The sequence below is a fragment of the Dermacentor andersoni genome, chromosome 2, assembly GCF_023375885.2.
Source record: "Dermacentor andersoni chromosome 2, qqDerAnde1_hic_scaffold, whole genome shotgun sequence".
NCBI classification, from domain to species: domain Eukaryota; kingdom Metazoa; phylum Arthropoda; class Arachnida; order Ixodida; family Ixodidae; genus Dermacentor; species Dermacentor andersoni.
In genome coordinates, this window is record NC_092815.1 from 90175636 (window position 1) to 90200297 (window position 24662).

General features: G+C 48.0%; 1 protein-coding gene across 4 annotated transcripts in view; it reads left to right on the top strand.

The window, feature by feature from the left end:
* The window catches only part of LOC126541645 (uncharacterized), a 129466-nt gene that overhangs the window by 78101 nt on the left and 26703 nt on the right, over window positions 1-24662 (top strand). For all 4 annotated transcript variants that reach the window (XM_055076807.2, XM_050188502.3, XM_055076805.2 and 1 more), the window contains 3 exons: window positions 4088-4171; window positions 9507-9652; window positions 11285-11364. In XM_055076807.2, the coding sequence (XP_054932782.1) occupies window positions 4088-4171; window positions 9507-9652; window positions 11285-11364 (310 nt within the window). The remainder of the gene's footprint in view (window positions 1-4087; window positions 4172-9506; window positions 9653-11284; window positions 11365-24662) is intronic.

The window sequence follows — 24662 nt, forward strand, 5'->3', positions numbered from 1 at the left end:
TCCGGTGCTACAGCACGGCAAAATGCCTCAGATCTGGCTTCTGTTTCAGCTGGTCAGACGCTGTATCAGACGCCAAATTGAACGATGTGTCTTCTACTTCATGGAGCAAGTTCAGGGTACGATCATTATACGAGGAAAAGAAAAAACACTTCTCGATTGGAAAAGTGTGGGGTGCATTCATTGAGTGTTTTCATTGTGCAAAGAAATACGGTAATCTTTAGGTATTCTGGCAGCATAATACAGGCATATTTTCATGAAAGACGCTTAAGATTTTTTACATGTCTGCTCAAATGTAAAGAGCCTTAAGGTCTGAGAGTTCATCTTCAATAAAACGGTGAGGTTATGTGTGTTCTGTGATCTTGCTTTGGCAAAACCTTGTGCCAAATATTCGTAGAGCTCTTCCAAGGAGCATGCAAGCTATCCAAAAGCAACCCTTTAATCATAATAGGAAACCTCAATGCCCGGGACACAAGCTGGGGCTATTCGCGCACAGATGCAAGAGGTAAAATGATCATACAGGCAGTAGAGAACCTGTACTTTGAGCTGCTCACAGACTCAGTCATGCCTATGCAAATCGGCAACAGTGTAAATAAGGACACGAGTCCTGACCTAACATTTATCAAAGGAGGGGACAACATCACCTCGCTAAATCTACGAGAACCTAGGAAACGACTACTGCATACTGCACACGAGAGTAGCTGCAGGAGTCACAAGAACACGAATTGGACAAGCCAAGATTACCAACTGGACTGCTTTTCTAGCAGAAAGTGAGGAACAGCTTGGCAGCATAACCACCCTCAAAGAATGGTGTCAAATCCTCACAGAGGCTTCGAAACCATTGCGTAAAACACACAGAATAGATAGCAGACATACCAGAGGTAGACAGACAAAGTCTATGCCTCTGGGAAGCCAAACGTAGTCTAGTGAAATGCTGCAAGGGCCAGTAGCATAACAGGAAGTTAAAGCTCAAGATTTTCGATGGGGGCAAAATGCGAAAACACCCGTGTACTTAGATTTAGGTGCACGTTAAAGAACCCCAGGTGGTCGAAATTTCCGGAGTCCCCCACTACAGCGTGCCTCATAATCAGAAAGTGGTTTTGGCGCGTAAAACCCCATAATTAAATTTTCTTTTTTTAAAGCTCAAGATCGCTGAAATAATGGCCAAGGCTGAAAAGCCTACGCCGCCCAGCTAACTCTCTTCAATCGGCAGCAACTGAGCGACTCCTTGTCTGGCACATTAAGTATGGCACGCACTTGGAATATTCTGAAAGAAACCAATAAGGCACTTATGAGACTTCTTCACACCTTCGAAGGTACGGAAGCTAAGCTGCTTGAAAAAGCATGACAGAAACGCTTTGGAAACCACCTACCACCCAGCGTTAACTACCAGTATAAAGGCGCTGAAAACTCCATGCTCGACAGACCTATAACAAATCAAGAAGTCTACTCAGCCATATAAAACAGCACCAAAAATACCGCTCCGGGGCCTATGGCATAGCAAATGCTGTCATTCGCAACCTTGGTGAAGAGGCCATTCAAGAACTCGCAAAATTTACAAATGACCACAAGGAGGCGGAGTCCGTAGCAGCAGAATGGAAGCACGCAGAAGTAATACTCATTCTCAAACCAGGCAAGAAGGTCCAGGTTGAGAATCTCAGACCGATGTCACTTACATCTTACCTTGGTAAGCCATATGAATGCATCCTAACCCATACTCCAAAACTACATGGAAGAGAGTGATTTGTACCCGTACACTATGTTTGGTTTACGGGCAAAACTCTCTACACAGGATGTGCTCCTCCAACTTAACGAAGAAGTCCTCAAGAATGTCAAAACCCGAGGGGAACGCATTGTCATGGCCCTAGACATCAAGGGGGCTTTTGACAATGTCAGCCATGAAGCCATCCTCGCTGAACTAGACAACCTGAACGGAGGCAAACGCATCCACAGCTATGTAAAAGCATTCCTCTCAGACAGAATAGCTACAATAGGCATAAACGATGCCTGCACAAATATTTTCTAAGTGCCCAATAAGGGCACACCCCCTGGGATCAGTAATCTCACTGTTGCTCTTTAACATAGCCATGATCGGACTTGCCAAAAAAATTAGAGAACATTCCAGACATCAGACATGCAACAACGCTGATGACATTACCATTTGGATCACCAGGGGCTCCCTCCCTGGGGGTACAGGAAGTAAAACTACAAGAAGATGCCAACTGCGTCGTACAGTATACTAAAGAAAGAGGCCTGCGATGCTCAGCGGAGAAATCCGAGCTACTCAGAGTCTGGAGACAAAACTAAATAGGATGGTACACACGGACAGAAGTCTCCGCCTCAACGTGTACCTTAAGGGCCAGGAGATACCCGAGAAGAACATAAGAGTGCTGGCGATGTGGCTCCAATCTAACCAACACAGCAACCACACCCAGAAGCTCCTCAAAAATAGAACTCTACAACTTACCAGAATGATTAAGAGAATCGCCACTCATCGGACAGTACTGCGGGAACAGGACACATTGAAACTAGTCATCAGCAGAGTCATGTATAGTCTACTAACCAATGGCTTAATCTCCATGAAAAGAAACAAGTGGAAGTAATCATTCTAAAAGCATACAAAACGGCACTGAAACTACCAATCAGTATGCCTACACAGAAACTCCTCGCCTTGAGTGTGCACAATACGTTTCAAGAACATTGGGAAGCTCAGCTCCAGGCACAAAAAGAAAGACTCCTGCAAAAACAAACAGGCCGAGCGCTCCTCAAACGCCCTGGCTATACTGAACAAATTAAGAGAATGGCAACAACAGCTATCATACCAGAGGAAATCCGCAGGCAGCTCAGAGTGAACCCGATACCGAAGAACACAGACCTGAACTTGCAAGAAGGCAAGCGGGCAGCATGTGCAGATTACATCTAACACACATACTCCACCAAAAATGACGTAGTGTGCATAGACTCAGCCACCCAAGATCCTAAACAAGGACGCAGAGTGGCCACGGTCATCAACACAAACCATCACGAAATCACAAGTGGCTCAACAAGCCAAAGCACCGTAACTCAAGCTGAGGAACTAGCTGTTGCTGTAGCAGCAGTGGAGGGCTTCAGAACAGGCAAATCTCTGACAATTTTAATGGATTCTCAAGATGCCTGCTGGCATTTTCTGAACGGTAGAATAAGCCTCCGCGCACTCTGTGTACTCCTCGAGATGACAGGCGGCGTAACACACCACACCACACAACACATCCACAGCTGATCCAACACAAGATACTGTGGGCGCCAGGACATGCAGGAATAGCGGGAAACGAAGAGGCGGACAAGGTAACTCGAGGGTTTGCAATCCGATCACCCGAAGAATCCACACGCGAAAGTCTACTGTCTGTTTCAAATGAATACTTGGCTTTATTGGTACACTACAGGGGAACCACGATACGATATCCTCCTCCATGTAAATCACTCACGAGGGCAGAGGCCATTGATTGGAGGCAGCTCCAGACAGGAACTTTCCCCTACTTAAACCTACTGAGTAAAATACCCCACCAGATATGCAGCTAAATGGCCGCGGTGCTGTCAGAAGCCCACCTTGTATCACACCACATGGGAATGCCAACTTATAACAGCAGTACCCAAACTGATAAACCCAAGTGCAGAGCAGTGGGAGGCTCTGCTGGCCAGCGACCACTGTGAGGACCAAATTGGTCTTGTGCAGCGAGCATGCAGGGCAGTTGAGGCCGTAGGAGCCCTGGACGAAGGGCCCCACCCATGCTAAACCTACTCAAGAGGGTCCAAGAAGACCCTGAGGGTCAATAACGAAAGATCTTGCACAGTCCAATAAATGTCTTTGATGATGATGATGATGATGGCAATGCCAGCAGTGTTATGAGAAACACCTTTGCAGCGGAGATAGCTTTTTTTTTTTTTAATTAGCAGAGAAATATATTCTGTTGTCGCCAGAATGGTCCCGTCTGAAGGTTAGATTTCACTCCATTGCTCACTATAGCTCTTTGTACAAGTGTGTCAGATTTAAGAACTGTTAACAGTCACTCATGAACTTTGTGTTTTTCTTTTCCTGTCTTCTCATTAACAGATTCCATGGAAGTGAGTTTTGTATAGAATTGTTGCTCAATCATTTTGGGAAGAAGTTAGTGCAATTACGGGACAAAAAGCAAAGGTAAGCAGCATTTCTGTATTTGCTCTGCTCACCACTTTTCTTTTCTTTTTCGGTTTTTTTTCCGTTTTTTTTTTTTTTTTTTTTTTTCGTAGTTCCTCACCATTTGTATAAATATCTCCACACGGTTCTGTCACGATCCGCCCGGGTTCGTGAACAAGGGAGGGCTCGAGGCACCCTCCGTTAGACGGACGCTCCGCAGCGGGGTGGTGATGAACGATGACTGACCCCGAGCAGCTGTGCTCGCCGGTGTTTATTGGTGCAATGACCAATGTTGCCTGACTGAGCCTGGCGGGCCAGCGAAGATTATGCCCGAGGGGGCGTCACATGCTTGCTACACCCCGTTACCCCCAGTTTGTTTGTCGCCAACAAAAAAACTTCCAAGTTCAATGTACAAGGCTCTGCCTCCGTCCTAGCCGGGTCGACGGTGCCTGCTACCCAGGCGACTAACGGTCCGGTGGCCTCCGCCGTCGAGTACCCCGCCTGGGCGCCGGTGTTGACGGGTCGGGTGTGGCGACGCTGGGTGCTGCTCGAGACAGCCTCGCTCCATCCGGAGGATCTGCAGTGGTCGGCCTTGTGAGCGGTGACAGGCTCGACACCGGCCCAAAGGGCGCTGCACAACTGGCAAACCTAGCCACCTCCGAGGTGGGCGGTGCTCTGCTGGAAGCAACTGTGCTGCCGCTAGTCCTCCTGGTGGGCTGGAACTCGGTAGTGGCAGTCGAGGGTGCTGGTCAGGTCCCGAGGCGAGGCCTGACATGGTCGGCGTGTCTGTGCCACGTGGCCCCGTCTGGCATGCGGACGAGCAGTGATGAGGCGCTGGCAGGAGACACCACCTGTCCGGTGGACCAGGGTGGGCCAGGACGAAAGTTCCTGGCGAAAACTGGAGCTCCCAACTCCGGCAAAGGCCCGGGATGGCACCCTCGGTCAGCAGCTAGCTTCTGCTTCAGCTGCTTCAGGAGCACTGTGGATTGGAGGTCCGGATGCAAGACGTCCAAGGGTGTCTTGACCATCTGACCCAGCAGGAGCTCACAGGGGGCACGGCCAGTGACATGGATGCACTCGTGGGATGCGGTCCAGTACTGGAACAGTATCCGGGCAATCTGCGTCCGGAAATCCCCAGTCTGGCTCTTCTTGAGTTTGTCCTTGATGGTTTGCACCACCCGCTCGGCTGCACCATTTGAAGCAGGGTGGTACGGCGGAACCTTCATCCGGCGGATTCCGTTCTTCGTCAGCCAGGCCAGGTACTCTGTGCTGGCGAAAGCAGGACCATTGTCGAACACGATGCTGTCTGGCAACCCCTGGGCAGCGAAGACCTGTCGTAGCGCTGCAATGGTCGCGCCTGCTGATTGTGGTGACAGGTAGAACCTCCACCCACTTCGAAAAGGCGTCCACCACCACCAGGAAGTAATGGCGCTTGAAAGGTCCCCCAAAATCTACATGTAGGCAGGACCAGAGTCTCTGTGGGAACGGCCAGGGGGCGATTTCCACATGACGTGAGGCCCGCTGAGGCTCCTGGCAGATTTGGCAGCTCTGCACCATGTGAGCAATGTCCTGGTCCAGGCCACGCCACCAAACATGGGGCCAGGCCACCATATTGGTCTTTTCCACGCCAGGATGACCCGCGTGCAGCAACTGCAGGACCCTGGACTGGAGACTGTGGGATCACCACCCTGGAACCCCACAGTAGGCAGCCCTGCTGCAAGCTCACCTCAGGGGCCTTGTGGCTATAGGCCTGCTGAACCAATTCCTCCCTACGGGACACCACCTTGACCACCTGAGACAGGACTGGGTCCCGGCTGGTCGCTTGCAATACCAGAGATCTGGAGAGCACCTCCGGTGAAGCATGAAACTTCAGCAGGTTCTGGAACAGCATCAGGCACCTCTGGCAGGGGCAGGCGGCTCAGGGCATCAGCAGGCCCCAGTCCTTTCCCGGACGGTAAACCAGCTGGTAACTGTAAGCTGCCAGCCTCAAGGCTCAGCGTACCACTCGAGGTGATGCCTGCATGGGAACTGCCTTGTCAGGCCCCAGCAGCCCCAACAGTGGCTTGTGGTCTGTGATCGCCTCGAACTTCCGGCCCCACAGATACTGGTGGAAGCGTTCGACACCGAAAATGAGGGCCAAGCCTTCCCTGTCCAGCTGGCTGTAGCGTTGCTCTGCAGCATGAAGCCGACGAGAAGCAAACGACACAGGGTGTTCCTGGCCATCCTTGTCCCAGTGCGCCAGGACGGCTCCCACGTCGTACGGTGACGCATCTGCGGCAAGGACGACCGGCTTGGCAGGATCGAAGTGCACCAGCACTGGAGCCTTGATGATTAGCTCCTTGCTGCGCTGGAAGGCCCGGTCCTGCTCCTTCTTCCAGACCCATTGCTGACCATCTCGATGGAGCGGCTGTAGATGCTCCGACAGGTTCGGCAGAAAACTCCTGTAGAAGTTGATGAAGTCGAGGTAGCTCTGAAGCTCCTTCTTGTTCTGAGGCTCAGGCGCCTTGAGCGCAGCATCAACTTTGTGGGGAGCCAGGACTAGGCCAGCCTGGGAAATGACATGTCTCAAGTAGTCAACACTGGGGGCCAGGAAAATGCACTTTTCCAGCTTGTGCTTAAGACCGGCGTCCTGCAGTCGTGCCAGGACATTGTGCAGGTTCTGCAGGTGGTCCCTGTCGTCGCTGCATGTAACCAGGATGTCATCCAAATACACCGCCACGTGCCTCATGCCCCTGAAGAGGTTGTCCATCTCCCTCTGAAATATGGCCGGGGCTGAGGCCACGCCAAACAATAAGCGCGTGTACTGGAAGAGCCCCAAAGTTGTCGATATTGTGACATACTTCCGGGAGGCATCCGGGAGCACCAGCTGCTGGTAAGCATCTCCGAGGTCGAGCTTAATGAACTTCTGTCCACTGGCCAACGCTGACCAGAGATCTTCAATCCGGGGCAACGGGTACTTCTCGACGGTAGCGATGGGGTTAACGGTAACCTTGAAATCCCCGCAGATCCTGACACTGCCATCTCGCTTGAGGACTGGTACGATGGGAGCAGCCCATCCAGACGTCTTGACGGGCACCAGGATGCCCTCTCGCTGTAACCGTTGCATCTCCTGGGTGACCCCATCCTTCAGGGCGAACGGCAGTGGGCGAGGCTTGAAAAAAATGTGGCCGGGCTCCCTCGGGTAAATAGATGCCAGCCATCTTGCCGGTGAATGTGCCCACTCCTGGCTGGAACAGGGACTTTAACTTGGTCAGGAGCCTGGCGACGTCTTTCACCACATGCAGGCTGGCTTTTTGGTACTCTAGCAGACGAACGCCCAGTGCATGAATGCAGTTTCGGCCCAGCAGCGTCGGCGACGACCCCTTGGTTAAGGAGAGGGGAAGGGTTGCCTCCCTGTCGCCAAAGCGAACGCTGACCTGTGCCTGACCCTGGACCTGGGAGAGCTGCCCGGAATAGCTGCGCAGCATCACACCCGTAGCCTCGACGGACACGCCGGGAAAAGTATGCTTGAAGAGTTTGCCGGACATTACTGACACGCTGGCTCCCTACGTCCAGCTCCATGGAAAAGGGGGCCCGCAGATCTCGATGGTCAGCATGTACGGCAGCACAGACGACGGTACAAAGCCTGTGTGCCACCTGTCGAAAATCGGCGGGTCCTCGGCCACGACGTAGAGCCTGGCCACGGAAAAACTTGAGCCGCACACCCCCGCCGCTTACCCTTGCGACGGCTACCCTGGCCGCGGGCTTGAGTTGTACCTGGCCTTGAACCAGGCTGCTGCTGCTGTTTGCTGTTCGTCCTCCCCCTTCGGCATACCCTTGCCAGGTGCCCAGTTTTCCCGCACGTGAAGCATTGTGCTTGAGAGAACTGGCACTGTGAGGGGGAGTGGGCACCACCACAGCTACCGCAGGTACTGCCCTTTGTCGCCAATCTGTTGACCGCCGCTTCCGCTGACGGTGAGCCAGTCGCCTGGGTGATCTCGCCGGCGTCCTTAGCAGCAGCTTCCATTGCCAGCGCTGCCTTCACGGCGTCATCCAGCGAGGGGTCGGGAAACTCCAGGAGTCGCGTCTGCATGGCGGGGTTGTTGGTGCCACAGACGAAACGGTCCCGGAGCAGCCAGTCCAGCTGGTCCCCGAAAACGCAGACACTCGCTAACCCTCGTAGCGCAGCAACGAACTGCCCGAGAATCTCTCCTTCTCAGCGGCTCCGATTGTTGAAGCGGAAATTATCCATTAGTGTGGACGGTGCTGGGTTGAAATGCGAGCACAGTATGGCGAGCAGCTCACCCAGCGTCTTAACATGCTGCGTGGCTGCAGCAACGGGGGGCGGTGTTTCGCCGCTCGCGGCGGCGTGGGACGGTCCGTGCGTACTCATCGCCAGTGTTCAAGATCCGCCTGGGTTCGTGAACAAGGGAGGGCTCGAGGTACCCTCCCTTAGACGGACGCTCCACAGCGTGGTGGTGATGAACGATGACTGACCCCGAGCAGCTGTGCTCGCCGGTGTTTATTAGTGCGGTGACCAATGTTGCCTGACTGAGCCTGGCAGGCCACTGAACCTGGCGGGCCAATGAAGATTATGCCCGAGGGGGCGTCACATGCTTGCTACAGGCTCTCTCTCTCTCTATTTGAATTTGTACTATCGAGTGCAGGCATCATCGAGCCTTGCCACTGCTGTGTCAAACGAAAAGTTAGCAGCGCTGCCATAAGTTGATTTCTCAAACATAATCTTATTGCTCTATTGGTGATTGTGTGTAGATATGTTATGTATTTTTTTTCTGTATAACAATGTTCACTGTGTTTATAGTTGTAGGGTGTGTATTACTCATGTATATTGCTGCGTTTCTGTTGTCAAAACTAGTTATGTAACGGAACGCTATAGCACGGGATACCGGCGGAGCTGACGAAGACAAAGGAGACAAACAAAGTACACAGACAAAGTGTCTGTGTACTTTGTGTGCCTCCTTTGTCTCTGTCGGTTCCCATGCTGTAGCCTTCCTCTATGTTCAACCACCAAGCCCAACTAGTTACCCTAGTTACGTAACACTGTGTTGTTGCCTTTTTTGTATATACCTCCACTTAATTTCTAACAGTAGGTCCCATATCAGCCATGTGCAATGGGACCTCCTGTATAGATACCCTATGCTTGTATTTATTTACAAGTAAATAAAGAAAGATTGATTTCCTCCTTTAAGATTTCTACATGTTCATGCAGGAAATAAAATAATGAAGGTCATGAAAACTTGCCCAAGTCAGCCATGCACATTTTTTGTTTATTTATTTATTTCGCAAAAAAAAATGCTTCCTGCCTTGTCGATTCTTGGTCATCATCAGTCCCTCTTTTCTGTAATGATGATTGCAGGACTGCACTCCATGCGGCTGCATGCGACGACAGCGTATTGTGCCTGCAGACCCTGGTCAAGGAAGGTGCTGACATCAATGCCGCTGACTGTAGGGGTCAAACGCCACTCATGATGGCTGCTGCCCATGGGAGCTGCAAGTCCATAGGTGGCTGCACTTTCCCTACCTTAAGTTGCAGTGCAGAGCAAAAGGCGTTAGGGAAAGAAGCTTGCCTTGGTGTAATCATGATCAAATGGTCAGAAAATAGTGTTAGCTTGTCCACAAATGTGCTACATTTAGCAAAATGCCATGTTGCTGCATACATGGGTAGCCGTAGCAGTGCTGGTAGTGACATATTTTGTAAAACACTGTGTTATGAAAAATTCTTGTGTTAAATGGGTGTCCTCATTGAAGGCAAATAATAATTGACGGCATGTTGACAATCATGTCAATGTATAGTATGGTAGGTCACTGCAATAATAGCTATGTGTATTCTCCGGTTAAACTGTGCACCATAAGATGGCACCACCAACACGGCCATTCACGTAAATGCCTCTCGTATCCCAGTATTTCATAAAGAGTAATATGCACACACAAAGTATTCTGTAATGGGTAATACATATATGGAAAAACTAACAGTATATACTATCGCACAATAAGGAAGCATGGCAGAAGTGCAGTGAGGCAGGCTAGTAGTAGGCAGGCTACCAGGCTAGTATATGCACAATGTTGGAACAAAAAACAGCACCAGCAAATGTGACATGAAAAGACATGCTACTGATTCTCCCCCTATATGCACGGAATGCAAAACACTTGAGTAGGGTGGAGAGGAGAGTAGGACACACAGGCTTGATTTGGGACTATCAGACAGCATGACACCATTAAGATTTTACCGCCGCACAAAAGTCTTGAAGGCTGCTGATGCACTTTCAGTATTATCCGGGTACACTGAAGAGTGGAGTTGCTACTCTGGAATGTCTCGCTTTGCACTGTACACAGCAGCCGTTTGTGTCTTACCAATTGCATGGCATGTTAACGTTGGCTGCCTGGCTCTTTTTGTTGATGCAAGAGGAGCATGGAGAAACAAGGAATAGTAAGAATGTGGTTAGCTTTGCTGCCATATTCTGGTCTTTAGTCTTCACTGTCTAATGATTTTTGTTCTGCTATCATTGCAGAAAGCTGCTCATTTCAATCTGATATGTACCAGTCTAAACAGGAACCATCGTTAGAGTGCCTCTTGATAAAACATATTGTGGCTGTTTGTTTGAACCCATTAGAACACATGTACCACATAGCCTAGCAAGTCGCTTGCTGGGTTATGTGGTACATGGTATATAATTGTGCTGGAAACAAAAGGTGCAATACACACACCTTCCAAAGAAATAGTCGCTTGTATGGCTAAACGAGAAGAAATGGGTTTAACCGAGGGGCCCAATTTTTATTAGTCATCCACTTTCATTGTCCATTTATTTATCATTTCATTATTTAATTTATTAAGCACAAGTAATTTCCCCTATGTTGTCCTTGGTGTCAGTGTTTGTTGGCTTCTTATGATATCACTTGTATGGCTGTATCATGTGTTTGTCTTCTGATGCATCTTGTTGGCGGATGTGGCCTGGTACAAATGTCATCTGCCGAGCCTCTCTTATTACCCTAAAGCTGAAATGTTGAGATTCAAAGATGAGTGGAAGGCCATTTGCCTTTATTCTTGTGGTCAATGCGAGCATTTAGCGTAAATCTTCTGATAGGCTTCGTTTGTTTCACAAGTATCAATTGGAATTTATTTTGTGTGATTTTTAGAGGCCTTATTGGAGCTGAATGCAGACATCCTTGTTCAAGACAGCAAGGGTAATAGTGCTCTTCATCACGCTTGCTTGCAGGTAATTAGGTGTTTCTTTCATTACACTTTCTAAGTGTTGTTCTTGCACAACTGACATGGTGCAATGCCCGATCGTGCGCTACGCTTCCGACGCCACCACACAATGTGAAACAGATAAGCAGAGTGCTGGCAACTGCTGGCATAGGGCAATCACAACTGTGAATGCCCTGTGCGACGACCCCGGAGATTTGCTGGTACCCAAATGGGAAACTGAGTGGGCGGCGACGTTTTCATGTGAAATGGGCGATAGAGTATTGTGGTGAAGCTGTCTTGGCAGGCAGCTATATACTGTCCTCGATCGCGCGCGCCTCACGCATTTTTTTGTTTACATGGGATCTGGCGACTAGAAAACATATCATACGATTGCAGTTTGGCAACGTGCTGAACATTGGTGCCGAAAATCGTGTTTTCAGGATACGCATGAAGGGTAAAAAATGAGCTTAACTTTATTGAGTCATTTTTTGTGTTCTCGATTGAGAACGTTGGTGCTGGGAAAACGTACATAATGGGAGCGTATTGGCGAAGTTCTACTGTACCACTGAACCAATTCTGGCAAAGCTGGCACATGTATAGATTTTTGTTAGCAGCCTTTAACCCTTTGAAGGGTTTTGCCGTACATGTACGGCGGCAGTTTTCTGTCCCGCAAGGTCTTTGCCGTACGGGTACGATTCCGACCCTCCGTTTGAAATTTCGCGCCATAATGACGATGCGTGCTCACCGGGAGGTGCTGCCACCTCTTAGCACTTACAAGATGCGTTTGAAATTGGTGCTACCTTCTTGTGGAGATAAGCAGAACTGATTGCTAGCTTCAGTGCGTCGCTCAGACTGCGGCAACGCCCCTTTGGCGGTTTCAGTTTCGCCGCGTGATCGCAACGGAGGTGCGCAAAACGTCAATTTTTTTCTTTGTCGGCACTCTCTTGCAGAGTGGTGGAAGTTGATTTCTATATTGATTGGCGCTGCTCTTAGCTTGTTTATCAGCGCCGTTCGCGAGGTATTCTCGCTCTCAGTGGCAACGCGCTTTCGGTTCCGCCGCGCGATCGCAATGGAGGCGCGCGAAACGTAGTTTTTCTCTTTGTCGGCACCCTCTCACAGGGGCGGCGGAAGTTGATTTCTATCTTCATTGGCACTGCTCTTAGCTTGCTTATCACCACCGCTCACGAGGTATTCTCGCTCTCTGCGGCAACGCGCTTACGCAAGAGGGTGCCTCAGACCTCTGCCCAAGGCAGCCGCACGCAGAGATGTTATGTGTGAGCGAACACAACTCCTCGCTCCAAGAGAACAGACATGCATTTTACGTGTGCAGACTGCGATAAGGCGCTGTGCGTAGACCCGTGTTTCAAGGAGTACCACGCTCGGAAATACTATTGAACATTTTGCAGTTCTGAGTGATGCCGACACCAAAATACTGTTCCTAATTATATTTTAATATTTATTCTTGACTTTATACATTTTGTACATTCAAGATCTGCTATAAAGTAATTTGACCACCTGGGAAAGATTTTTTCAAAATAATTCGACCCTCAAAGTGTTAAAGGGCCCCTCACCAGGCCACACAGCAAACTTCGGTTATACACTGGAAGTTTTTACGTGTCCTCTAGGGAGCATTCTGCCGCAAAAATTTTTCAAATTGGCTCATTAATAGCCAAGATAGAAATATTTCAGTGCCGTGAACCCATGATTTCTGGAGGTGACCTCCACTGCCTGGCAAGGCACTCTCTCCACTTGCCCCGTCTAGCCTCTGCAAGCGGAATTCTTTCCCTGCGTTCTCCCATTCTGGACCTTGTGGATTGCATGACGCATACGTCATGGGCCCCGCCTTTGTTTTTTGTTTTTTTTTTCTCCTCACTTTCTTACATCGCGCACGATTTCACGCACTGTGCACGAAGACACCCGACTAACAGTGCAAGTCAATGCAACACGAATACTGAGGCAAACACAAGCAGATCACAGAGCATGATCCTGTGCTGGAACACGGTAAAAAACGACAGTTTTGGTGTCTGCACACGCGACTGCATGACATGGGAACAAGCAGATGAAACGCAAGTACATCTTTCTTGCTGCGCTGCGAAGTAAAACAATAACACGCACACATTCAGTTTGTGTGTTTTATTATTTCTCTAAGCTTTAATTTGTCTATTCAAGCAACATATTACACAAATAACAGATGTTGCTTTGAATAATTCTCGAAGTCACGAGTCGCCACGAGCGACGTCACAGCACAAACACGTGTATGTAGGCGCACTAGCACGTGTATGTCATCCTCCGGCTTGGAGCGTGGAGGTCATGAGGAGAAGGGAAAACGGTGTTTGGTTTGAAATTTCAGATCTTTCCGCGGCACGTAGCGATGTAATACTTTGCAGACACAATTGCTATCGCACATTGTACGCTCTGCTCTTATCAGCTCAAAGAGGCCTGACCTGTTGAGGGCCCTTTTAAACAGCAACTAAGTATATGACGTGCAGCCACACCTGGAGACCCAGAGACTGATAGGAGTAAGCGGTAGTCTGAGTGTCTTGCACGAGGAGAGAGGGCTCGTCGTGGCACTCCATTGCTGCTGCACTATCTACGCTCCTACAGTATCTGCAGTATGTGCTGCAGTATCTACGCTATCTACAGTATCTAATTAGGAAATCCGCGAGTGCTAGTTGGAATCGGTTGGTGCAGGACAGGGGTAATTGGAGATCGCAGGGAGAGGCCTTCGTCCTGCATTGCAGATAAAACAGGCTGATGGTGGTGATGATGATGATGATGATGTTAAAGATATTGTCACACACTACTTGGGACAGTGACAGGAGATGCTTAATCAACCTTTATGGGAGTCTCGTATGTTCTCGCCTGGATTATGGGTCAGTCGTATATCAATCTGCAACACCAAGCACACTTAAGATGCTTGATCCTGTCCATCACTTAGGGCTCTGGTTAGCGACTGGGGCTTTTAGAACAAGCGCCGTTCCCAGCCTCTATGTTGAGGCAAACAAGCGGTCACTCAATCTGTGTAGATCATATTGCAGCTTCATGTTCTTCTTGAGGATCACTTCAGAGGGGCCTAAAGATCCCTGTCACCACATCATTAATGACCCTTCTTCCGCTGCCCTGTTTTTGAGGCGACCAGCAGCAAGAATTTCTTTCTCACTGCATTTCAGAAGCCTGGCTGACAACCTTGGCATTCCACTTTTTGACAATCGATTACTGTCACCAAGGCTGTCACCAACACCACCATGGCTATGGCAATACATTGAATGTGACACATCTTTTCTTACAATATCTCGACAGTTCCCGAGGTACACAGTCACTTCCTAGAATTACAAGGAAAATACTCAGGCCCTGAATTTTATACGGACGCTTCTAAATCTTCTGGAAAAGCTTCCTTTGCAGCTGTTGGGTCATCTTTTAAGTCGTCAGGGGTTCTCAATCCACAAATGAGTATTTTTTCTGCCTAAGCGTTCGCAATAATGTCGACTGTGAAATACATCAGAAAACAAAGGCTTAGCAGAACTATACAGACTTGTTGAGTGTGGTAAGAACAGTGAAATTTTTGAAGAAGCACAAAAACCCTGTGATTAATGAGCTATATACTCTGTGCTTTGCACGAAATATCTATCCAACCACCACATAACATTATGTCAGGTCCCTGGACATAGGTGCATTAAAGGCAATGTGCTCGCTGAGCATAATGCAACATCCGTCCCCCCTGAAGCTGCGGGCAGCAACGTAGCAGTGCCAGTCCTAGATCTAAAACCTTTCCTGCGTATGAAGTTGAAAGAACACTGGCAACAACAGTAAGACAAAAAAACACAATATAAACTATACTTGGTAAAGCCCTGAATAGGTAACTGGGTCAGTGGAAAGAAACCAAGGCAAACAAATATGCCACTCACCCAATTGAGAATGGGACACATATTTGGGATGCATTCTTCCTTTCTCAAGTAATGAACTCCCCACCTGCAGCGGGTTGGGGAAATGCTCACTGTAGTATGTGTCCTAATAGAATGTAAGCACTTAGAAACTCACAGAATGAAATATTTTCCCCATATTTATGACAAGTGTATTCCACTACATTCTGCATTATTCCTTGGAACAGAACCACTTTTTAAAACAAGCACACTGATGGCATTCTTCAGTGATGTTGGGACATTGCAAATTATATCTACACAGGGCTACTAACTAATGACAGGTTTGCAGCACTCTCTTTTTTTTACACTTGAGGGAGGGATTGCTATCATCTCATAGTTGTCACCGGTCTCACTGCACCTGCTTCAGCAGGTGTATGACTATTCTGGAGGCCAAGCGATATCCTCCAGCCTTGCATAAATAGACACCAACTCAGACTATCACATGACCATTCACAGGCACTGTTTTTGTCTTATCTCTGAAGACTGTCAACTCTTAAACATTTAATGCATCAATGTGTACATGCCCATACCTTTATTCCATAGTTTTTAGACATTTTCCAGTAATTTTAGCCAATTTTACAGCCATACTATATACACCATCTTACATAGCACCATCTCACAGCATTAATAACATTGTTCTTGTGCTTTTTGGCCACAATTGGCCATTGCACTATTAAACACCACATATCATCAATTTGCACCATAGTATTCCATGGGGTGCGCTCGATGAGCAAAGTTTTACCGCTCTAAAAGGCACTTCTGGTACTGAAACGTGCCAAAATGCACAAAATAAGTGTCCTTCCTATTATAAGTGTCATGTTTGACGCGAGTAGCTACATTAACAAATCGGGAAGACGACTTTGGGGAAGCCAATCTAGAAATTTGCTTGCCGCTTGCCATGACTGGCCTGTATTGCAATAAAACACCGCCCCTAGCTTCATTGCACTTCTGACGGTGCAAATCGACCAATAATTCAGTCATTGAATTTTGTTCCTAGATATTTTTCAATGGTGCGGATGTGGCGGTGCGTGAACACCGACACTCGAACTGTAGAATTAGCACAGTGTCATCAACAATGGTGCGTCGAAAAACTCTCGTTTTGCAAACTTCACGGCTGCACACCTTGGGAAAAAATTGCCCAGTGATCATGCAAAGCCCCTACTGCAAGACCATTCAGTCTTCATGATCACGCTGCGTACCCACAATGAGTGGCTAATCGTTTTTTGAGCGCAACAAACACAACCTTAGACTCGTGCCATGGCATTTGCGGTTCTTTCCACCACGATACTCTCGTAGTCTTCCGTGATCTCCCCCCCCCCCCCCCCCATAAGAGCAGCCGCTGCCTTCCCCTCCTCATTCACTCTCCAGTTTGCAAGCCGTTTGGACGCTGTTCACTCCTCTCACTAGCCTTCATTTCAACTCCTCGCCTCCTCACTGCCAGTTTCGACGTCACTGCTCCTCCAAAGCTGCCCTCTCCCGGCCTGCCCTCCCAAGCACAATCTTCCTCCAGCGAGTGCCCTTCCGCGGTTCCTGCTTCTTGTTCCACAACTCCGATGGCCTTTCTTCCATTACATGTGAAGCTGATGCCAAGCCCGCCATTGCAACCGTTGCCATCATCAGCGTCCACTGATGAGCAAAGTAAGATGTCCTGACAACATTTTGAAGCTTCTGCCTTCTGTGTCGCCCAACACGTTCAATCACTTTGGCGCCGACGGCGCGTGCGTTTGGATCCATGCTGCAGGCCATGTGATTGTGTGTTATTCGGAGTGCTTCATTAGGCCTGCCTCGCTTGTGCTTTTGTGGTCTGCAGTGATAAATGGCTTTGTCAGTCTCCGGGCGAAAGTGTCTGACTTTAGAGCAGAAAGTTCTGCTTATAGAATAAGTGGAAAAAGGCGGTCGACAGAAAACTGAACTTGCGAAGGAATTCGGCATATCGTCGTCTACTTTATCAACCGTATTGAAAAACAAGGAAGCTGTGCTGGATGGCTATGAAAAGTGCTTCTCGGCGAAGAGAAAGAGGAATTGCGATTCGAAATACCCCAAAATGGAAGGCACGCTTCTACAGTGGCTGAAGAACGCCAGGAGTGCAAACCTCCCCTTACATGGACCTGCACTTACTGCAAAAGCCGAAGCTCTCACCCTCCAAATGGGCCATAAAGATTTCAAGTGCAGCAAAGGCTGGCTTTAGCGGTTCGAGAAACGACACTGCGTGACCTCAAAGTCGATCATTGCCTAAGGCACGGACGGAACATCGGCTACAAGCTCTACTTCAAAAGCATGTAGACAAAGACATCGACAACCTAGATAAGGTTGCATTCTTCTACAAGATGCTACCGAATCACACGTTCACTATTGCTGACGGATCCTCATCTGGAGTAAAACGGAGCAAGGAGCGTGTCGCAGTGCTCTTTGGTGCCAGTGCAACAGGCGAGGACAAGCGTCCCTTGTTGATACTGGGGAAGGTGGAGAAGCCGCGGTGTTTCTGAAATGCTTCTATTCCTAAGGAATGCAACTACAGAAGTAACAAGCAAGCGTGGATGACTGCTGCTATTTTTGAAGACTATGAGCCCCTCAGGATAGAGGTTTGCATGGTTCGGTGCAAAGAATTGGCAAGCGCTTTTCACAATTGGCAATTGTCCAAGCCATGGGAAGATGGACAACCTCAAGGCAATCGCTGTGGAATTCTTGCCTGCGAACACAACCGCGGTACTGCAATCGATGATCAGAACATCATTGAGACCACCCGGAAACTGTGCTGCAAGGGTCTTTTGCAGCGCGTGCTCACAGTGTATGATGCCAGCGAGAGGTACAACATCGATTTGCTTGGTGTGATCCATTTGCTGAACTTTTCATGGAAAGAACTCGCACCTTTGAAGATCTCCAACTGCTTTGCGCACGCCGGCTCTTCCGTGCCGTCGTCAGCGACCCTGATGATGACCAGCCTGACGATAACCAGACTTGCAGTGATCTGTGTGATGCTGTTCATAAAATTGCTGGGCAAGAAATAGATGGCGACTTTGAGACATTTGTGTTGGCTGACACTGCTGCTCCCATGGTCGCCCCACTGATGGATGTGGAAATACTAATTGACGCTGTTGGTGACGCCGACAAGGATGAAAAGCTGGCAGACGAAAAGCCATATGAAGTGCCAACTACGGTGCAGATGCGGGAGTACCTATGCCTGATGCGAAATAGGGTTGAATGCACGGGCGGCGTCCACAGCCTCATGCAATGTTTGGTTAAATTAGAGCAGGAGTTACTCACGCCTGGTAAGAACTTGAAATAGCTAAAGCTCGCTGCCTTTTTTGCTCCTGAATAAAGTTTTGCTTCACTGAATACATTGTATTTGGCTTCCTCACAGTTGTGGCACAATTAAAGTTCGACTGCTTTAGCTTTTCTCAAGTGGTCGCTTATATAGAATTACTGCTTATAACAAATTTTTTTTGCCATCCCGCTGACTGTGTTATAACGAGGGATTACTGTGTTCCCTTATGCAGATGCTGTTGGTCAACAGCTGACATCAAAAAGAAGGGTGTTTGGATCGCTGTGTTTCTTCCTACTGTTACTGCGTATATTTATCGACGCAGCTTAATAGACAGGCTAAAGTAAGCGAAAATCTGCTTTCAAGTTTTCATAAGAATTATGTACTTCCGGAATAGGCTATTGCCTGCTCACATTCGGTCGCGGCCGCCTGTGTAGTAACTAAATTTCGCCAGACTGCTGATTGGGGTCATTTCCATCGGGTCTTGCTAACTGCGCTTATATTTGAATACTCAACTAGCCTTAAACACGCTAAGGTTGGAGCACGCACACACACGCTTGCCAGCATGCGCTCACTCCTGGCTGCTCCTGGCTAGACACCTTGGCACTTCGCTTCATGTTGTGCTATTGACAGCGCTTCAAAACGTAGAAGTTGGATGTGGCTACTAACCATCAGTCAAGCTGGCGCAGGGCAAAGCTGGTCCACACCACTTAGCACAGCCAGACAGGAGCATATGAGCGTGAGCGCGCACTCAAGCCCTGTCATGCACAAAGCAAATGCCACGCATACGTAGCTGCAACTATGCAGCCACGTGCATAGTTGCACGTAGCTGCAGTCTGCTATGTAGCATAAATAGCGTGGCCATCCTCCTGGGGTGCCACGATGAGTCTGCTCGCTGAGCACACTGCAGGTCAGTGAGGACAATCGCATTTGTGGCGTTGTAGGCACCAACATCGAAAATAGTGGCTTCTACATGAACAAACAAAATCAAATTTGACCTGCTTGCCATGGTAATGTTCAGCAAGTGGAGTGTTGTGGGCACGCCCTGCTCCGCCAAAGCCTTCGCAGTGCAAGGCATTGAAGAAGGAGCGAGAGCATAGCAAAGGAGATCAAAGTCTATTTTAACTGAAATGTATTTCTCGATTTTGATAAAAAGAGGTTTAGGGCCCCTTTAATGTACTGTGTGTCTTGGGTACAGAATTAAAGATGGCTGTGCTCCCTAATTACAGCATCACAACTTGCTCATGTTGTTGTTTGCACATATAGGCAACTGCTATTCAGAACTACAGTTCTACAATGTGTCTAGGAAGCCTAATGTTCTTAAAGAACAGAAAGTATGAAAGGAAAGAACTGTTGTTGTATTTCAGGACACCTGTGGCATCATATAATACACGGGTTCAAGAGTGCAAACTTTCATACAGGGCGTACCTGTTGATTTTTTTAGACAGTGCCTTTATGCCATGTGCTTTCTTGCTTTGCAATTTTGCAATGATCACGCAATCCCTTTAAAGTGGAAATAAACAGGACTAATATATTTGTGGAACTGGAAAGAAAAAAAAATTCCTTATTGTCATTGAACATACTCTGTGATGACTGCCACGTAATACAAAGGGGGCTGTAAAGGTCGAGGGAGAATTGTGAGGATGTTTTTTCAATTGAGTGTAATAGTGCAAAACTTTTTCTCAATAAACGTCAGCATATTCTCTGTGTCGTGGGTCATATCTTGTATTCCTGATATGCGGCAGCCAAATTATGTGTACAGTTAAACCTCAATATAACAAACTTCAATTTAACCTCCTGAAGCCCATCAATGGAAGATTTGTCCAATATATTGGACAACCAAACACAGTGCGCCACGGCTATCGAAACAGATTTTTCCTCTCATAGACATGGCTTTTCCGGCTGCTACTAGGATCCGTGCTGTGATATATTGACTATACGGTCAAAGTCGCTCTGTTTCCCACATTTTCAAGAGAGTTGAAAATGGCGGGTCAGAGTGCGAGTGCCTTTTACGGCTGCTGCCTAAGAAGTAAATGTATGGCCTAAAAATTTTGTGCTTGCAATTCCAAGTGGCCTTATTTTGGATTTTGAAAGGAATGAAGTCCAATTTATACCTAGGCAGTTCTGGAATAGGAGAGTCAGCTATGCTCAGGCTTGCAACCAATCTCACTCCTGGAAAGTACACCTCTTTTTTTGACAATTACTACACGGCTGGTCCATTACTTGATAAATTGGCAGTGAAGGACACATCTGGTACCGGACCAGCGAAGAAGAATTGAATCCTAAAAGGTGCGAATCTGTCTAGCGAAAGTGAAAGCGAAAGTTATTGTTAGATGGTATGACGAGAAAGCCACAACACTGATGTCATCTCTTCTCGGAAAGCATGTTGATCACACGTGTTGCAGGTGGTCCAGCAAGGAGTAAAGCTTGTGAATCTTTCCAGGCCAAGTATTCTATGTTTGTACAATAATATGGCAGTTGTCGACATGGCCGATCGCATGATCAGCTTTTACCAAATGAAGCGCTTATGGCCAACATCTTATGCCCACGAGATGGACCACAAGGTGCTTTTTGCACTTGACGGACATGACATTAAGCAACTCATGGTTACCGCACAGAAGGGATATGCGCCACCAGCAAGAACAACACAGGGACATATTCCAGTTTTTGGATTTTCGTGTCTCTGTGAGAGAGGCTCTGATCACTGAAGCACTGCAAATTCCCACAGACAAAAGGTATTCATACGAGCAGCCACCCAAAAAGTGGGCTCCACCGCGTCTTCAAGTTCGATCTAAAACAATCAGTCATTTTCCACGACTTTCCAAAGTTCCGTATGCTGGTCACAGCACAGTGGAAGGTTGCAGCATGAAGACCAAGTTTTTTTTGCACGAAGTGTCAACTTTTCTATTGCATCACAAAGGAGCGACGTCGGTTTGAGAAAGCCCACTCCTCCTATTGAAATAGATTCATAAGCTTCAATCTTGTTTAACATTGTTGGTTTGTACTTTTATATTTGTAACAACTGCAAACAAAAGTAGTTTTTTTTTTTTTTTTGTCAAAATCCTTTGTTTCAGCCACTGGCCCTAACTATGCCATTCTGTCTGTTGACGGAAAAAGACCCCCTAGAGGCCCAATGTCCAATATATTGGACATTGTGCTAAGTCCAAACAACGCATCAGACAGCAAAACTGCATAACACTTTTCACCTATGCACCCAAAAAATGCATTTCTGAAAGTTTAACAAAAATCCGAGAACCTAAATTCACTCAGGGCCTCGGGAGTATTTAACTTTTTATGATTTCCTCAAGACACCATTTATTTAGAACCTCAATATAATGAAGTGTGTTTATACATAATTTCAATATAACAAAATTTCAGTGCTGCTCCGAAGCAAAACCAAGACAGTAAATGAAAACTTCTGTTGACACAGATGGTCCAATGACTAAATTACAAGCAGCTGCTTGTGAGCGTACTTCTCAAATTATGCACCGCGTGACCAAGCCACCATTAAAGCACAGCATTGTCATGTTCCATATAAAATCGGAAGTGCGACGAGATCCTATCACTCCTCGTGGCCTGTATGCTTTTGGCGCAAGTGAAATCGTGCAATGGTGAGCCAAGAAGAATGGTGGCTTGATGAGCGTCATCTTCCCATGCAAGCGCAGGGAATGGAAGGGGGGAGCAAGCTTGCGGTAGCACAGTCAAGCGTGCTCGAGGGGGTGGTAGCAATGGGGGGGAAATGAGGGGCAGGTTGGCAGGCATCTTATTTAGTGCGGCAGTGGTAGTGCATAGCTGTAAGCGCAGCTGAGCACATATGCAGCTCACGTGCCCCGTTTTAGAGGTAATCTCCCGTGTGGGCAAAGAGTGGGCATGCAGAGATCACATGGCATTGTGTACACTTTCTTCCTGTGCTGGAAGAGATGCCGCGATGAGCCCGCTCGCCATCAAAATGCCCTCGAAACTTTGTGCTTGGATGGGGCTCCTATAGTTATGTGACTCCCGTTGCATGGGCGTGGCCTCGAAATCCAGCCCGAGTTCACAATGTGCGTGCTGAAATGTCTTTTTGAGCATGAGAAATACATTCTAGACGAAATCTAGATGATTTCTGGCGCTGGGGATTGTTTTGGTCGGCGGTGCATGGACAGCACGAAAAAATTTCCGGCGGGGCTGAAGCCCCATAAGCCCCCCCACCGGCTACGCCTCTGGTTAGGTGGTCCTACCCCGCTCGGTGTACACAGCATCTGAGTTACACAGCTCCAACACCATCCTAGACAGTGTCGGAGCGCCCGGTGCCAGGCCGCAATACCAATCAGCCCGTAGCGGCACCCATGGCCCGCGGCCACCCGGCTCCCAGAGCCACGACTTCATCAGAGTCAAAGAGATAGAAGAAGCTATTCACAAAAGAAATTTGGACCACCCACAGGGCTTCCGTGCTCACTCGCTTCAGGCTTGCCAATGCTCCGCGGGCGCTAAGCCTTGCTCTCCCAGGATGTAGACCACGTGGCTCTCGTACCGATGAATGTCATTAAAAAAATATCATTTGCAAAAAGGCTTAGCATGTTCAAAAGCTCAAACACACTACAGCCACCGTCGCCTCGCTCAAGAAAGCACGCCGCCAACGCGAGCAATCAAAATCTACGCTAGCCCTACACTTCGGTTCAAACAAAGTTCTCGAACGAAGGAAACCTGTTAAAATTATCGTCAGATGCCCCAAGAGCTTCACGTTGGGCGCCAGATGTGGGGTTCTCACCTGTGCTCTTGGGACAAAGGAACGACAACACAGTAGTGCAAACAATCACAAGGGCATTTATTGCACGTTCCATAGACTAATGCCTGTTTGCCGAGTTGCTATCCACAAAATATGCCGATGGTCACGCGACAAATCGCGGAAGTCCAACTCACTGCGACCGTATAACGAGCGAATATGTTCGCCAAAGAGGAAGAGCCTTCTCCTTTTTGCGCCAAAGTAACCCCGCCGTTAGGTGGTGTTAGCAGAGCAACGCTCACGCCATCTCTCGTACTACCCTGCAAGCATACCGACTGCCACAGTAAAGCCACGCAGAGAAGCCGGATTACAGGAGACGGGAGCTATGCGAGAAAACTACATATCAGGGGACGCGTGAGAGTCAGCGCATCCCGACAAGCAAGAGGCACACGAAGCATTCGCTGCCTGCTGCAGGTGAAAGGACGGAGCGGGCGTGAAAGTGTGGCTGGCTTTGCTTTGTACCGCCGATGTGAAGGTATTGTTGACATTGCAGGAAACTATCTTTTGTCGCCAACTTTCAAATTCAACAAAATGATTTCTTTAAATTAAATTTGCTTTCTTCAATTGCCTGATAATTGAGAAAATTTTTCGGTCCCTTCCATGTAAGAAAAATCCTTCGGTAACTGTACTTATTTCCATAAAAAGTCAAATTTTAGTATGAAGCAATTTGCAGATATTACAAACGTAATCTTATCGAGGTTTAACTGTATTCGTCTGCTTGCGGCTGCAGTAACTTTACAGCACTGGAATGCAGAGGTTTAATTCTTGTTGTATGAGGTTAAATATAGCCAGGGGAATATTTGGCAGAAGTGAAAAGCTGTGACCCAGCGGTCACCCGCATGGCATAAGGCTCCTAGGCTGGGCTGCCACCTGTGGTATTAAACTGCAACTATAGTAACTGACGTAGTAGTCCTGCGGAAACCTGCTAGGTGGAGAGAAGTAATGAATAAAGGGAAAATCAAGTTGTGTTAGGCTGAGAATTTCGCTACAGTCCTCAAACTACCTAGTGGTTAAGTATATGCTGTTTTTGTGTTGAAATAAGGCATATTAATGGGTCTGATAGATACAGAAGGCTTTTATAGATGAAAAAAGGAAACCAGTTATAACATTTCGAGAGAAACTGGCGCATTCACTATTTGGCGCTCGCTTGGAAAGCAGCGAAAGTACATGTGGGAGGAATTGTAACCACACGCTGGAAAACTGATTGGTCGGCACGCAAGACTGGCAGCTATGTGCTGCACTGGCTGCTATGCATCCATCAAAACCGGCAGTAGCCCAAAATGATGCAAGAATGAAAGCGATGAAAATAGCCACCTTCTGTGGAGAATGCCCTGGCACGCCATTCATGCATTTTCCATGCTTTATTTCTACACACAAGT